The sequence below is a fragment of the Theobroma cacao genome, chromosome 9 (assembly GCF_053813885.1).
Source record: "Theobroma cacao isolate CCN51 chromosome 9, ASM5381388v1, whole genome shotgun sequence".
NCBI classification, from domain to species: Eukaryota; Viridiplantae; Streptophyta; class Magnoliopsida; order Malvales; family Malvaceae; genus Theobroma; species Theobroma cacao.
Genome location: NC_142647.1, coordinates 6,845,095 through 6,858,554, shown reverse-complemented (window position 1 = coordinate 6,858,554; position 13,460 = coordinate 6,845,095). Strand labels below are relative to the sequence as shown.

At 35.1% G+C, this 13,460-nt stretch overlaps 2 protein-coding genes and 1 long non-coding RNA gene across 3 annotated transcripts; 2 read left to right on the top strand and 1 right to left on the bottom strand.

The window, feature by feature from the left end:
* Positions 1-1,349: 1,349 nt before the first annotated feature.
* Positions 1,350-3,170, top strand: LOC18588753 (2-alkenal reductase (NADP(+)-dependent)-like). The gene is made up of 5 exons (XM_018127097.2): positions 1,350-1,728; positions 1,823-2,000; positions 2,249-2,415; positions 2,520-2,602; positions 2,737-3,170. Exons 1-5 carry the CDS (start codon positions 1,495-1,497, stop codon positions 3,113-3,115), a joined length of 1,041 nt encoding a protein of 346 aa, XP_017982586.2. The 5' UTR covers positions 1,350-1,494; the 3' UTR covers positions 3,116-3,170.
* A 1,777-nt stretch (positions 3,171-4,947) lies between these two features.
* Positions 4,948-6,592, top strand: LOC18588752 (uncharacterized). The gene is made up of 2 exons (XR_016028465.1): positions 4,948-5,516; positions 5,600-6,592. It is a non-coding gene; the product is annotated as an uncharacterized LOC18588752 (long non-coding RNA).
* Positions 6,593-7,467: 875 nt separating this feature from the next.
* Positions 7,468-11,147, bottom strand: LOC18588751 (beta-glucuronosyltransferase GlcAT14B-like). Its single transcript, XM_007013367.3, has 4 exons — positions 10,393-11,147; positions 9,761-9,836; positions 9,488-9,603; positions 7,468-8,424 (listed from the first exon to the last, which is right to left on the bottom strand). Exons 1-4 carry the CDS (start codon positions 11,129-11,131, stop codon positions 7,910-7,912), a joined length of 1,446 nt encoding a protein of 481 aa, XP_007013429.3. The 5' UTR covers positions 11,132-11,147; the 3' UTR covers positions 7,468-7,909.
* Positions 11,148-13,460: the final 2,313 nt, after the last annotated feature.

Here is a 13,460-nt window from a genome sequence, read left to right as displayed (position 1 = left end):
GTATGCATTTTAGAGAACATGTGTAGCAAATATCACTGCACTTTACTTTTGATTTTATGCTCTCACTTACTAAGTATTTGTATGACTCACCCATTCAATTTTATTATGCAGATAAATAAACACTTAGGTTCGAGTGGCATAAGTTGTCATCTAGACAAACACATTGTAGCATCTGGTAGGTTTTCCTCTTATGAGTCCACTTCGCTAAGTCATAGTCGAGTTTTACGCTTTTGCACTGTGTTGTTAGGTTATGTCCTTAAAGAATTATGTGGGCACTACATTTCCCTATGTTTATGTAATGGAATGGTTAGATGATTTAATGAGTTAGCCCACGTATGGCTATGTAAATAGTGATGTTAAGACTTATGTAATTATAAGCCACAAGGTTGTATTTGGATTTATGAAATTTTAAGTTTTAAGCATAATGAGTATGATGTGTCTTGTTATGAATGAAATGTGTTAAATTAGGACTAATATATGGAGGCTTCCTCGGGTCTCGCTAACTTGCCAATTAGGTTCGTTCGTGCCAGTCATGGCTCTCTGATTTGGGTTGTGATGGTTTATCATGTGGTTATAGACAAGACATGTCAAAAAACAAAACAATAATGTTTACCAATGGAGTGAAATTGGCGTTTGACAACTTGTATCCATTGGTATCTTTGGCAAGAGGCCAAACACTGTATTCATAGGGCTGTGTTTAAGCATTAAGACGACTAGATTAAAGGAGAGTGAAATTTGATTGAATCAATGATTTAATTGTATCGAATACAATTTGAGGAAAACAATTTTGTTCTATTAGTACATTTGGTTCATCGTTCTAAAAAGTTTGATCCAATCGATTTATTTGATTAGTTTTTTATCTTAAAATTTTTAGATTGAATCGACTAAAAAGTCAAATTAATATTTTTTATATTATATATTATATTTATATATAAAAATTATATATATCCTATTTACTACGTATTTAGTTTGATTTATTTGATCTTTTTGTTTATTTTTTACATCTTATTTATAAAATATAAAAAATTTAATTTATATGTGAGTGAAAGTATAAATATTCTTTTTTTATATTTAAATTATTTATGTATTTTATAATTATAAATAAAATTTATATATTTCAATATTTTAATTTGTAAAAAACAAAAGGAATTCGATCTTTTCTTTAATTTGGACAAGTTGGACTGATTTTTCAAAAAAAATTAGTCCAATAACCAATGGATCAAACTAAACCGACTAATTGCTCAATCCTGAGGACGGCATGGACTCTTGTCACAACTTACACAAGAATCTATGCGTCTTTCGAGCAAGGGGATACCGTTTTTTTTCATATGTTTTGGCTCTTCCATTTTTTATATCCATGTGTACTGCGACCTGGCAGCTAACAGATGCTGCTGTTCTTATTTAACCAATGGAAGTAGGTCAGCTGCAAGCTTCTGTATATAAGTCTGAGCCATTGAGCTTCCGAACCGAAGCACAATAGGATAAAGCTCTAGCATGGAAGTTATCAACAGATACGTTACAATCAAGACCCACGTAGATGGTGCTCCGGAAGAGTCTGATTTCGAGCTCAAGGCTTCAGCTGTCGCTTTGTCCCTGGAGCCTGGATCGAATGAAGTTATTGTAAAAAATCTCTGCGTTTCAATTGATCCTTACCAGTTAAACCGCATGAAAAGCTACAGCTCATCACAGAAGAGTTCCGATTTTGCAGTTGGCATCATTCCCGGTGAGGTAAGTCAACATTTCACCGCTAAGAATTTTGTAGAGCGCTAATAAGGAGCTTGAGATAAGAGACTTTTATGCATTATTTTTTTTTTTTTGACAGGCTATTGATACTTATGGTGTGGGCAAAGTCGTGATTTCTGAAAATTCAGAATTTGAGAAGGATGACATTGTTGCGGGGCTTCTTAATTGGGGAGAGTACACTGTGATAAAACCCGGTGGCATGTTAAACAAGCTTAACCCCATGGGATTTCCGTTGTCTTACCATGTTGGAATTTTGGGTAATCATTGTCATCATTTCATTTATAGCATCAATACTATAGAAATGTTATTGTTAATAGTATATAAATATTTTTTCTCTTGTAGTGACATCAAGAAGATGACATGAAAATAATTGCCGCTGCCATTATCATCTGTTGTGTGCTTTTGTTGTTAACGATCATACAGCAGTGGAAACTTTTGAATCAAATGAGTTTTTATCTCAAAACCACTACCACGTAGTAAGAAACTGCCATCATGCTTCTTTCAGGGTTCAGTGGACTGACGGCCTATGCCGGATTCTTCGAAGTATGTAAGCCCAAAAGGGGGGAGAAAGTGTTTGTTTCTGCTGCGTCTGGATCAGTTGGAAATTTGGTAGGACAATATGCAAAATTGATTGGTTGTTATGTCGTTGGCTGTGCTGGAAGCAAGGATAAGGTCAGTTTAAACTAATTCCGTGTTCTTTATTCAAGGTTTAATTGGTTTGAAGAATTTTAATTGAAAGCTATGATATAAGAAGTTTATACCATATTTTGTTGCAGGTAGCATTGCTTAAAGAAAAGCTCGGTTTTGATGAGGCCTTCAACTACAAGGAAGAAACTGATCTGAAGTCAACTCTCAAAAGGTTGGGTTTGTGGGGTTTAAGGACCCGTACATCATATATCTACGACATATAATTCATAGTACGAGCAATAAAAATATGTCCATTTGCAATGTTAAAGTAAGCCAAATAAAGTGGACTTGCATTGAATGCTGCAGGTACTTCCCTGATGGAATTGACATATATTTTGACAACGTGGGAGCCGAAATGCAAGAAGCAGCCATCGTTAACATGAAGATCCATGGTAGGATAGCTGTTTGTGGGGTAATTTCAGAGTATACTGATGCTGGGAAGCGAGCTGCACCAAGCATGATTGAAGTTATATACAAGAGAATCAAAATCCAGGGGTTTCTAGCTGGTGATTACTTGAACATCTTTACTGATTTCCTTTCAACAACTCGTGATCACCTTCGCACTGGTAAAATTAAGCCATTGGAAGACATCTCGGATGGGGTCGAGAGCATCCCCTGTGCTTTTATCAGTCTCTATCGCGGTCAAAACATTGGAAAGAAAATTGTTAAAATTGCAGAAGAGTAATTGGGAGGAAAACTAGTTTTCCCATGAATAATATTTTGATTTAATATTTCGCAAATTTTTCGACATTTACTTTTGGCGTGCTATACTCACAAATGGTAGCACAAAGTCTCGAGATAACTGTTGGCTTGGCTGTTGTGTTATATCTGCATAAAAACACTAGGAATCTTGACTAAGTTGGTTAAAGAACGTTACTGATTAGCAGGTTAGCTTAGTGTTAAAGAAATTTGTATAAATATGTGGAATTCTTTGGGCTAACCTTAAAGAATAAAGAGAAAGAAAAGAGAACAGTGAGGGAGCTTTGAAGAGTTGTGGAATGTAGCAAAATTTATAATGTTGCTTTTTTTTTTTTTGGCAGCTGGATAGAGGGTAGATGGAATGTACACAATTCAAAAACTTTTGTAGGATTTAAATCTTTCTTCTCCTAATTATAAATATATATATAATTATTATATAAAATGAATTTAGCGAGTGATTTTCCTTATTTAAGATTTCAAATAAATATATGAAGTATGAAATTTCTTAGTTGAAGGCTAGGACTTAACAAGTTCATATCAATATGAATTGCAGGCAGCATTGCTTAATTAAAAAAAAAAAAGAAGCTTGGTTTTAATGATGCCTTCAACTACAAGGAAGAAACTGATTTAATATATTACTAGTTTTTATAACAAAATAAATACGTTATGAAAACAAAATATGTCATAAGCTATAAAAATCAAATTTAATCGTCTTTATATTTATTTCAAACTAATTACAATTAATTATATTTCTCTCCCTGTTATGGTCCCTTAAATGAGAATTTCATTTGAGAAAATTACGAGAAATAGTCTTTATTGATAAAGATATTTTAAAATAATCATAAAAATAAATTTAACTATTTTTAATCATATTTAATCACGACTTGACAAAAATACCCTTAAAATTATTTCAAATAAATTAAACCATTCATCACAATTTCTCCCCATTTGTGTTTTTGATTTCTCTCTCACCATCACAGTCTCTCAAATTTTATCGATTTCTCTCTTCGGTATTCGTCTGCTATGCTTTCGATTTCTCTTTTCTGCATTTTCAGATTTCTCTTTTTACGCTTTCAAGACCCCAAGTAATGATTTTGATGTGCTTGGATTGATGGCTATTTAAAAATTTTGATTTTTAGATATTTTGGATGAAACTAAAATGGTAAAAATGATCACAGATGTTTGAAATAGTTTTTAATTGAATCAATTTGAAACCTATACACCAATAAATTCAAAAAATTGAAATTTATAAACCTAGATTTTCAAAGGAATTTTTTTTTATAGTTGAAATAAGTGTTTTAGATAAGAAAATTTATATTTTGATTTATGAAAATATGTTAAAAACACTTTAATCAGTGTCAAATTGTCAAAAAAAAAAAAACAAAAAGAAATGAAGAGAGTTGAGAAGATTTGAAGTTTTGGTTCGTAAGTAACAACAATATTTTAGATATTAAAGTGTAACAAAATATTTTTGAATATGGCGTGTAATAATAATATTTCTTTAACATAGCGTATAACAACAGTATTTTTTTTCAACATGATGTGTAACAACCTTTTTTAACCATGACGTGTAACATGTTTTTGTACATGACGTGTAATAACCTAATTATGACGTATAACATATTTTTGTACATGATGTGTAACATCATAGCGTATAATTTCATTATGAGTAATTTTATTCAACTTAATTAAAAATAATTAAAATTATAAAAAAATTATTTTTAAAAATATCTTATCTTTAAAAGTTATTTTAAAAAATACCCTTATAAAATTATAATTTCACTAGAAATTGTCCCGCCATTTCTAACGAGTCAGAAAACCGTTGCAACCTCCCTCGTCTCCCTTTTACAGAAATGGAAAACTCTGATCCAGCTCACCGATCGGCCCTCTCCTTCAGTTGCGCCAATCTCAAAGCATCCCTCTTAATTCTCCGTAGCTCTGATAATTTTCAAGCATATTTATCCCCGCAGTACTTTCATCTATAAGGCCATGATCAGAGGGTATATGCAAGCAAATTCACCAATACTCGCTGTTTTGTGCTTTTTAAACATGTTAGAATATGGGCTAGAGGCTAAGAACTATATCTTTCCACCCTCGTATAGATCTTGCTACTTCTTCTAAGAATTTAGGACGTTTAGTTCATGCTCACGTGATTAAATTCAGATTTAGGTATGACCCTTTTGTTCTTAGCGCGTTAGTTGAGTTTTATGCATCGATTCATGATATGGTTTGGCCTCGTTTTTGTTTGATATAAGTCCTGAGAGAGATGCGGTTATGTGGACGGTGATGATTGATGGGTATGAAAAGATGGTGGATATTGGGGATTCAAGAGCCTTTTTTTTTAAAGAAATGCCGGAGAGAATGCAATAATGGGAGCTCTTTCTCAGGTTAGTGATTTCAAAGAGGTGATTTCTTTGTTTAGGAGAATGCAACAAGTGGGCACTGAGCCTAATGAATCTACTCTTGTTAGTGTTCTCACTGCTTGTCCTCGTCTTGGTGCTGTGATGCAAGGCCATTGGATTCACTACCTGGAAGGGTGCACAATCTTGGTCACCATGATTTCAAGGGTTTGCAATTTGTGGAGATGTAAGGAAATCACTTGAACTATTTGATCAAATGGTTATAAGTGGTATTCAACGTACAATCACTTGAACAATTTGATCAAAGGGTTATAAGTGGTATTCAACCTACAGAGACAACATTTGTTGTTTTCCTATCTGGTTATATGCATGTGAAGATGGGTAAGGCGGGGGCTACAATGGTTTGAACAAATGAGTAGTGTCTATGGGGTTGAACCTCAGCTTGAGCAGACTGCGTGTATTGTTGACCTATTGGACAGAGCAGGTATGGTAGAGGAAGCTGAGAATTTTATAGAGGAGAAGATGGGAGGGTTGGGAGGTGGAGATGCTAACATTTGGGGAGCTCTACTAGGTTGTTGTAGAACCAATGTCAATGTGGAAATTGGAAATAGAGTCTGGAAGAAGGTTGCAGAAATGGGAATATCTGATTGTGGTGTTCATATTGTTTCGTATAACATGTTTAGAGAGGCTGGTTTGGATATGGAGGCAAAGCGAGTGAGAAAATTGATTTCAGAAGCTGGAATGAAGAAGAAGCTTGGTTGCAGCATGATAGAAGTTGATGGCTTGGTTAAAAAGTTCCTTGCAGGTGATCTTTCTCATCCATGCACTGGGAGGAGTATACAGGACACTTGAGTTTCTTCTTAAAATAATGGATTTTGGAGGAAATTTAATGTGGAATGCCGATTTATTTGGTGAACTACTAAATTTCTTATTTCTTGAATGCTATAGGCTCTCCCTTTGATTCATCTATGCATGTTTTTAGAAAATCACAACATTTTCTTAAACAAAATAATTTATTTTGATATGGATTTGGATGTAAATTCTTCAGATTTTGACACATTTGAACAGATACTAGAAAATCTCCTGGCAAACATGTGTAATCGTTTTAGTTGGTATTGTGGTCTGTGATTATGTGCAATTTCTTAACCTAAAAGTGTAAAAGGCAATATAGTTCTAGGAGAGGTTTTATGATGGAGTATGTATCAGTGGGCAAGTTGGCGCTGGAAATTGCTTTTGAAATACATCCTGCTTGATTTGGTTAACACTCTTAATCAAGTTGCCTAATGAGCACGGAGAATGACCTTCACTCCAGATTCATATCCATTGTGGTTCTTTTGTTGGGAAAGAATGGCACTAATAATTGCGGCAACTATCATTCAAATGCAGTGAAGAATGAACCTTAGTGGTTTTTTTTCTGATATGTCATGCATCATATGATGATAGCGATACAGAATTAACTTGCAGATGTATACAAAAGCGAAACACCTTGTTATCCTTCACATTAAACTAAGCAGTTTTCAAGATGGGGCCATTCTTTTCTCTTCTTTATTCAACACATTGAGCTGTCTTAATGATGCTGCTGATTTAACCATGGTTTCAGCTTTCAACAAGTCAATATTATGCTTTTAGAAATAGTACCCTCTCTATGCTTTGTGATTGAGCTTTTGTGTCTAGTTGTTTTCTGATACATTGGAGAGAAAACCAATAAAACGACAAGGAGGATTTACTTAATGGCCAGCCTCAAAATAAGATATATTATAACATTTTTTTCCTCCCTCTTCCTGGCTACAGCTTGTGCTTACCACTTCACCATCTACTTTTTTATGCTCAAACAAACTTTACCACATTCCTTTTATGCAAAAAACCTATTTTAGTCACTCATTCCACAATTTAATCAAGCTTTTAGGCTTAATCTTTCGGGCAGAAAAAAGAAATCAGATATACACTACATCAATAGTTGATCCATAAAAGCAACACATTCTTGCAAATAGAGCATTCATTTGGAAAAGTACCATTACCCTTTTAGGTTTAATCTTTCTACATAAGGAATTAGGATTCTTCATCTCATTCTTTCTGCCCCTTGTTCAAATGTTTGAATGCATCATCATTTTGCCTTTTGAAAATTCTCTGAAAGCAGAGGATACAAGATGCATAATGCATCAGAAGGATAGATAGAGCACAATGCAGTCTTATCTAAACCAAAAAAAATAATACATTGAACTACATATTACTAATCGAGCTAAAAAAAAAAATTTGTATAAATGGTATAGCATCTAATCTGGACTGGGAATATTTTCCTTCCCCTTTTAGTTTCCTATGCCTTGTTGGCTGACCCATCAGCAGTGTTCCGTTCTTAATTTAACAGAGGAGCATTCATCTGTCCAGTTACTAGAAGAGTGTTGTTTCTTGAACTAACGGTCTCAACTGCACTGCTTTGTATGAAAATCTTCTGCTGATAACAGACCACTGACGAGAAGTTTGAGTCTCTCAGCACCAGTACCTGGCCTAAGCTCTGTAGTATTTGTTCTGACATGCAGGAGAGTTCCGTTAGAATTTCCTTCATTATTTAACCATCCACCAGGCACAAATCCATCAGCATTGCAGCCCAAAAGCTCAGAATCAATCTTGTCAAGAACTGGTTCATTCTTGCCAAATTTCCTCGCAAAGGGAGCATTGCTGTCAACCATCTTTTGGTAGTCATTAACAGTAAGGAAATGTGGATGTTGTTTTGGAGGGTTGTCCCACGATATGAAGTGGAGGTCATGATTTACAGTGGTGTTCTGAAATTCTTTGGCGTTGCAGATAACAGTATGGAAGTACCCTTCAGGGGAAGAAAGAAAGTTTGCATAGTACATAAGGACTATCCTTGGGAGGTTGTCCCACCCCCATAAACAATACTCTATGAAAGGACGAGAGAGCATCATCCAAGCAGAACCTAATGAATTTGAGCAGAATCTACAATCAGATACATGTATAAGCAAGTATATCTAAGATTATGCTTCCAAGGTTCACAAAATATATCAAATAATCTAGAAAAGTGGCATGGGGGGATGAAAGCAGAAGAAGAAGAAAGAGACAGTTGAGGGCTGAGGGGATAGATGCAGGCCTCTTTTCTTCATTTAAAGGCGATCCACTACTGGAAATCAATGTGACACCTATGCTAAACATATGAAGTGAAAAGCAAGTTTCATTGTAGCTGAAAGGCAGGGAGATGCCTACAAAAAAATGAAATGCCCAATTGTGGGACTTCACAAAATCTCTTCTATTTGGCTGAAACTTAGACTACATGTTTATCTATGTGCTCAAGCAACTTCCCTAGTAATTTTTGTAAATTATGCCAAAAGGATTATAGGAAGAATGATTTTTATTGAGTTGGAGGATGCCACCATAGGTGTTACCCTAATATATCATGATATTCAACTACATAAGTAAAGGGCTAGCTAAAAAAGAGGTAGGGCAAGTTAAATGCTGCCTATACAACAAGAGGGTGATCTACAAACAATAATTAATAAAAAATGGTGTGTTTGAGAATAAAAATTTTCAAGAGGGGGTAAAAATAACATATCAACAACAATAGAGTTTATAGATGCACTAGAATGTCTTCATTTAATAACCTATAAAATTCAAAAAGCAGAACATTCCAAATAATAAAGTAAGTTGTCCCTAAACCTATCTAATTCTTCTATTTAAACAAAATTACGTAGTCAAAGCATCATAGCAGCACATAAACACAGGGTGAGTGGGTGATATGCCTTCAGCCACAATCAGGTTCTACAAGAAATAGCATGATGGCTTTCCTCTTTCTTTGTCTCCCATTTAATATTGGGAGATGGACCTTCACAATTTGCCTCAAATTTTTTACATGAAAAAGATCAGATATTCTGCAAATATTCTTTTCAAGGAAATATATACAAAGAAAGCAGTCTCCCAGTGATTGGTAATAACTATTTTTATAGACTACACAGCACACAGAGAAGTAGAGAAATGCAAATTCTCACCTGTAAACAGCCTATATGCAGTTGGTACACTCCTTTTCTCTGAAACCCAGAATACATCTGATTTTTGCCGGCTATAAAGCCCTGGATCAATTATAACAGGCTTGGCTCTCTGATACCTGGCATTGGGCAAAATGACATTCCTTAAGCAGATTTACACACGAACGTTGAAGACTTATAATTCATTACTACCTTAAAATTGATCTCTTAAATCCCAGAAAGATAAACGACAGTTGAAACAGATACTAACAAAAGCATAAGGGATGAGCCACCTACTCCTTCCATCCAATGTCACTGGTATGCTCGATAAAATTAAGATCTCTTGGGATATCAGATAATGTGTGAAGCAGATCTGTCGCACAAAAAAAGAAAATACTATACAAATTAAAGGCATGGGAAACTAATGCAGAAACACTTTTGTACTGGTAAACAGAAATAAATAGAAACAAGAACAATATTACAGGCATAATTGAGCATGATTGGGTGGTTGTTAATCACTAATAATAAATAATAGTTAGTTAAAGATTTAGCAAAAATGAAATAGCCCTATAAATGGTCATTTCTAATTAGACAGTCGGAAATCTAATTCTTAGCAGCTGATGCAGAAATGCATATAAAGACATTAGATACTATTAAAAATTAACAGCAATTCAACTATAAACATCAAGGAGGTCAAACAATACGACCCCAGATTTTAAATTTAAAACTAGAACCAACAAACCTTATTTCAATAGAGAAAAAAAAAAAGAACTAACCAATCAAACCCAGATAACTCTAGAATTAGAAACTTTTCAAAACATTTCCCTCATTTCTCAGCTCAAAACGACAAATAACACCAACCAACGAATTGCTAAAAAAAAAAAAAAGCTTCGAATCTAAAACCCAGAGATGATCCATCTTTAACATACCATCTTGAGTAACCAAAGGGTAGTCAGAAGCACTCAAGTTGATGAACCAATCCCAGTCCCCACCTTCCTTAAACAAAACGGCAGCAGCATGAAGGGTATTGGTAACCATGGTAGGCCCTCTATAAGTCACCAGATTGGCTTTGGTAACCATCCTTACATTCCCAACTTTCTTAAAAAGCGGCTCAGTTTTCACAAACTTAGCTACCTCCAACCTCTCCTCAGCAGAAGCCTCTAAATCCAAATGCACGGCATATTGGTTCCTGGGATGGTATAAAGCTTTCAACGTTCTCTTCAAGCTCTCCCCATCGCCGGCTGAGCCAGATATGAGATAAGCCAGTTTGGGAACTGGGTTTGGAGATGTAGGCACCAAGTGGAGCTTGGATTCCACGAACTGTGGAAGTTGGGTTTTGGTGGTGCGCGTACGGGTGTAGTAAAAAAGGGAGGAAGTGGAAGAAGTGGAGGTTATGGAGATGATGATGAGTAGGGTTGAAAGGAGAAGAGAAAATGTTAAGAGAAGGAACCAACTTTTTTTCTTGTGTTGCTGCGGCTTGTTTGCAGAGCCAGAATCCATCAGTTCCTTTCTTTTTTCTTTCCTTGCAGAAACACCGTAATCAAAGTCTTGTGAATTTAATGATTTTATTTCTTTGGTTTTGCGGCCCGTGGGTGAGTGAGTGGGTGAGTTGAGTGAGTATAAGTTTGCTGAGTGTGACCCTTCTGCAATGGAGACAGACACAGACATGAAAATGAAACTGAAAATGAAAGTCGTTTTCTTTTTACCCTTTTATGAGGGAAAGCAAAGGCATGGGAAAGCCACGGAGAGAGAGAGTCCGCCGAGGCCTGAATCTGATTCGTTGTGGGAAATGCACGCGCTGATTAGTGAGAGTAACTTTTTTTTTACTTGGGTGGTTTTTTGCTGTTAAGTGGGGCCTTTAGGTGTTACATGATCATTACATTTCTTTTTCGTACGACGAGGAGTGGATTTGGGTTGTTTTGATCCTTCATTATTCTTTTCGTATATATAATAATGTTTGATTTGATTTTTTTTATTAACTTTTTTTAAAATTTTGATTTAAATTATTCTAAATATTATATCAAATATATTTTAAAGCTACTTTATTTAAAAATTTTAATAAATAATTATTTGAAAATAAAATAAAGTTTAAATTAGATAAATTTTAACTAATAAAAATAAACCAAGACATTATAAAAAACCCAAAGCAAGGGAAGAAAACTCTTGTACGTCCAAATTGCTTCAACTGTATTCTTAATTCAAAATTTAAAGGAAAAATGTAGTGAGACAAATAGGAATGCATTGGGCACAGCTCCAGCAACCGACTGGCTAGGCGCCGTGGCAGAGAAAGCGCGTAAGAGATAAGAGGCTGTGAGGAGACAAAGTGGGGAGGTGTGCAATTGGCCCTGGCAGAGTGATAAAACTCATAATAAAGGTGAAGTTGCGGTGGCACAGTATTTGAATGCAATATTTCCTTTTTCCTCCGCTTCAATTTAATGAGACGGTAACGAGAGAGAGAGAGAGAGAGAAAGTTGGAAGCCATTAAGCAAAGCTGGATTTTCCACTTCCGTGTGGGTGTGGCTTTCTTGTAAAGTCGACTGCACCTTCCCTGTGCTGCTGCCCATCTTTACCTTTTCTTCCCGTCTTCCACTGCAATTTGCTCTTGATAACAAATATTAGAAATATAGAGCATTTATCTAGTTTCCTCACCCTTTTCCCCAAATGGGAAATGTGGATATGCCACCCTTTTGATGGTGGCCCCATCCTTAACAAAGCCAAACCAAGTACCCCCATATCTTGTTTGTAGTAATAACTTTATTTAGTCTGCGTTTCAAGTTTGAGTGCATCCTTACATGATTATTAAGTCATTAATTAATGTCCCTGTTAACTAGACTAGTCTAACATTCAACGTAACAATAGTTGCATGCGTTTCTTACTTCAAAGAATTTGAGTTGAAATGCTTTCTTTGTTTTTTTTTGCAAGATTAAAAGAAAATTTTATTTTATTTTTGTATTTTGAGTTTAAAACTATATTATGTGTATGGGATTTATATATTAAACTTTTGAGACAAAAAAAAAAAAGGAATTAAACAAATGGAGAAGCTAAATAGTTTCTCATTCCCTAATATTAGATCTTAAGACTGTCTACTGTCACATGATAATAAAAGGAAATTGCAATTATCAATTAATTAAAAAATAGGATAAGACGTGTGATTATACCCTCTTCTATGAAAGGCGGAGTGAATGCATAGAAATCTTGGGTGAAAGCAACTTAAAGTCCAAAAAAGAAAGTGTCAAGGACAATTAATGCTAATAAAGTTTAAGCTGAATTCAAAAAAGCCTAAATGCAAAACTTAGTACAAAAGAGGAACCTCCTCTAATTAAACATACATTAGTTTTGTTATTCTATGTTTGTTAATTCGTAAATTGCCAATCGTAAACAAAAATGGAAGGGGCAGAATTTGAGCAATGAGCTTAGAGTCCATAATCTTAAATAATTTGTTGGAGTTGTTGAATGACACTGAGGCAGCCCCACAACGGGTTCTTAGACTTGCATGTTCCAGCCCATGGGAGGCCCTCCACAATTTAGTTTCGTATTGGGCTTCAGACCTACACCCATTTCTCGGCAGTACTTCAACTAGATTTTTCATTTGTCAGGCTCAAAGGGTCCACCTATTGACTATTGAGTGCACCTGAATTTTCTTTGGTTGTTTAACTGCCTTAGAGTAATCAAAGGATTAAAAATCGGATAAAATAGTATTACAATTCTTTTTTTTGTTTCCCCTTCCTGTTTCTTTTCCTCTTTGGTGCTTACCCACACCTGTCCTGTTACAGGCTTTTGCGGTCCAAAACTGAGGGTTTAAGATTCCACATTTGAGCCTAATTTTCATTTACGTGGCATTGCTTAAGGCTTAGCATGTTTCTTTACCCCAACAATTGCGGGGTTCAGACGCCAGATTCTAACGCTACAGACCCAGGAAGGAACATTTGTCAATCTTGTGTAAAATAATAGTCTTAGTTCAAGATGTAGACTTTTTTTTTTGACCCATTTGACGAGT

Bases quoted from the DNA above. Each gene is read 5' to 3' on its own strand.
- LOC18588753 (XM_018127097.2), top strand. From the start codon at position 1,495: ATGGAAGTTATCAACAGATACGTTACAATCAAGACCCACGTAGATGGT. The intron at 1,729-1,822 runs GTAAGTCAACAT...TTTTTTTGACAG, and splicing joins TTGGCATCATTCCCGGTGAG to GCTATTGATACTTATGGTGT. The intron at 2,001-2,248 runs GTAATCATTGTC...TGCTTCTTTCAG, and splicing joins TTACCATGTTGGAATTTTGG to GGTTCAGTGGACTGACGGCC.
- LOC18588751 (XM_007013367.3), bottom strand. From the start codon at position 11,131: ATGTCTGTGTCTGTCTCCATTGCAGAAGGGTCACACTCAGCAAACTTA. The intron at 9,837-10,392 runs GTATGTTAAAGA...TTTGTGCGACAG, and splicing joins CCCTTTGGTTACTCAAGATG to ATCTGCTTCACACATTATCT. The intron at 9,604-9,760 runs GTAGGTGGCTCA...GCCCAATGCCAG, and splicing joins AGTGACATTGGATGGAAGGA to GTATCAGAGAGCCAAGCCTG.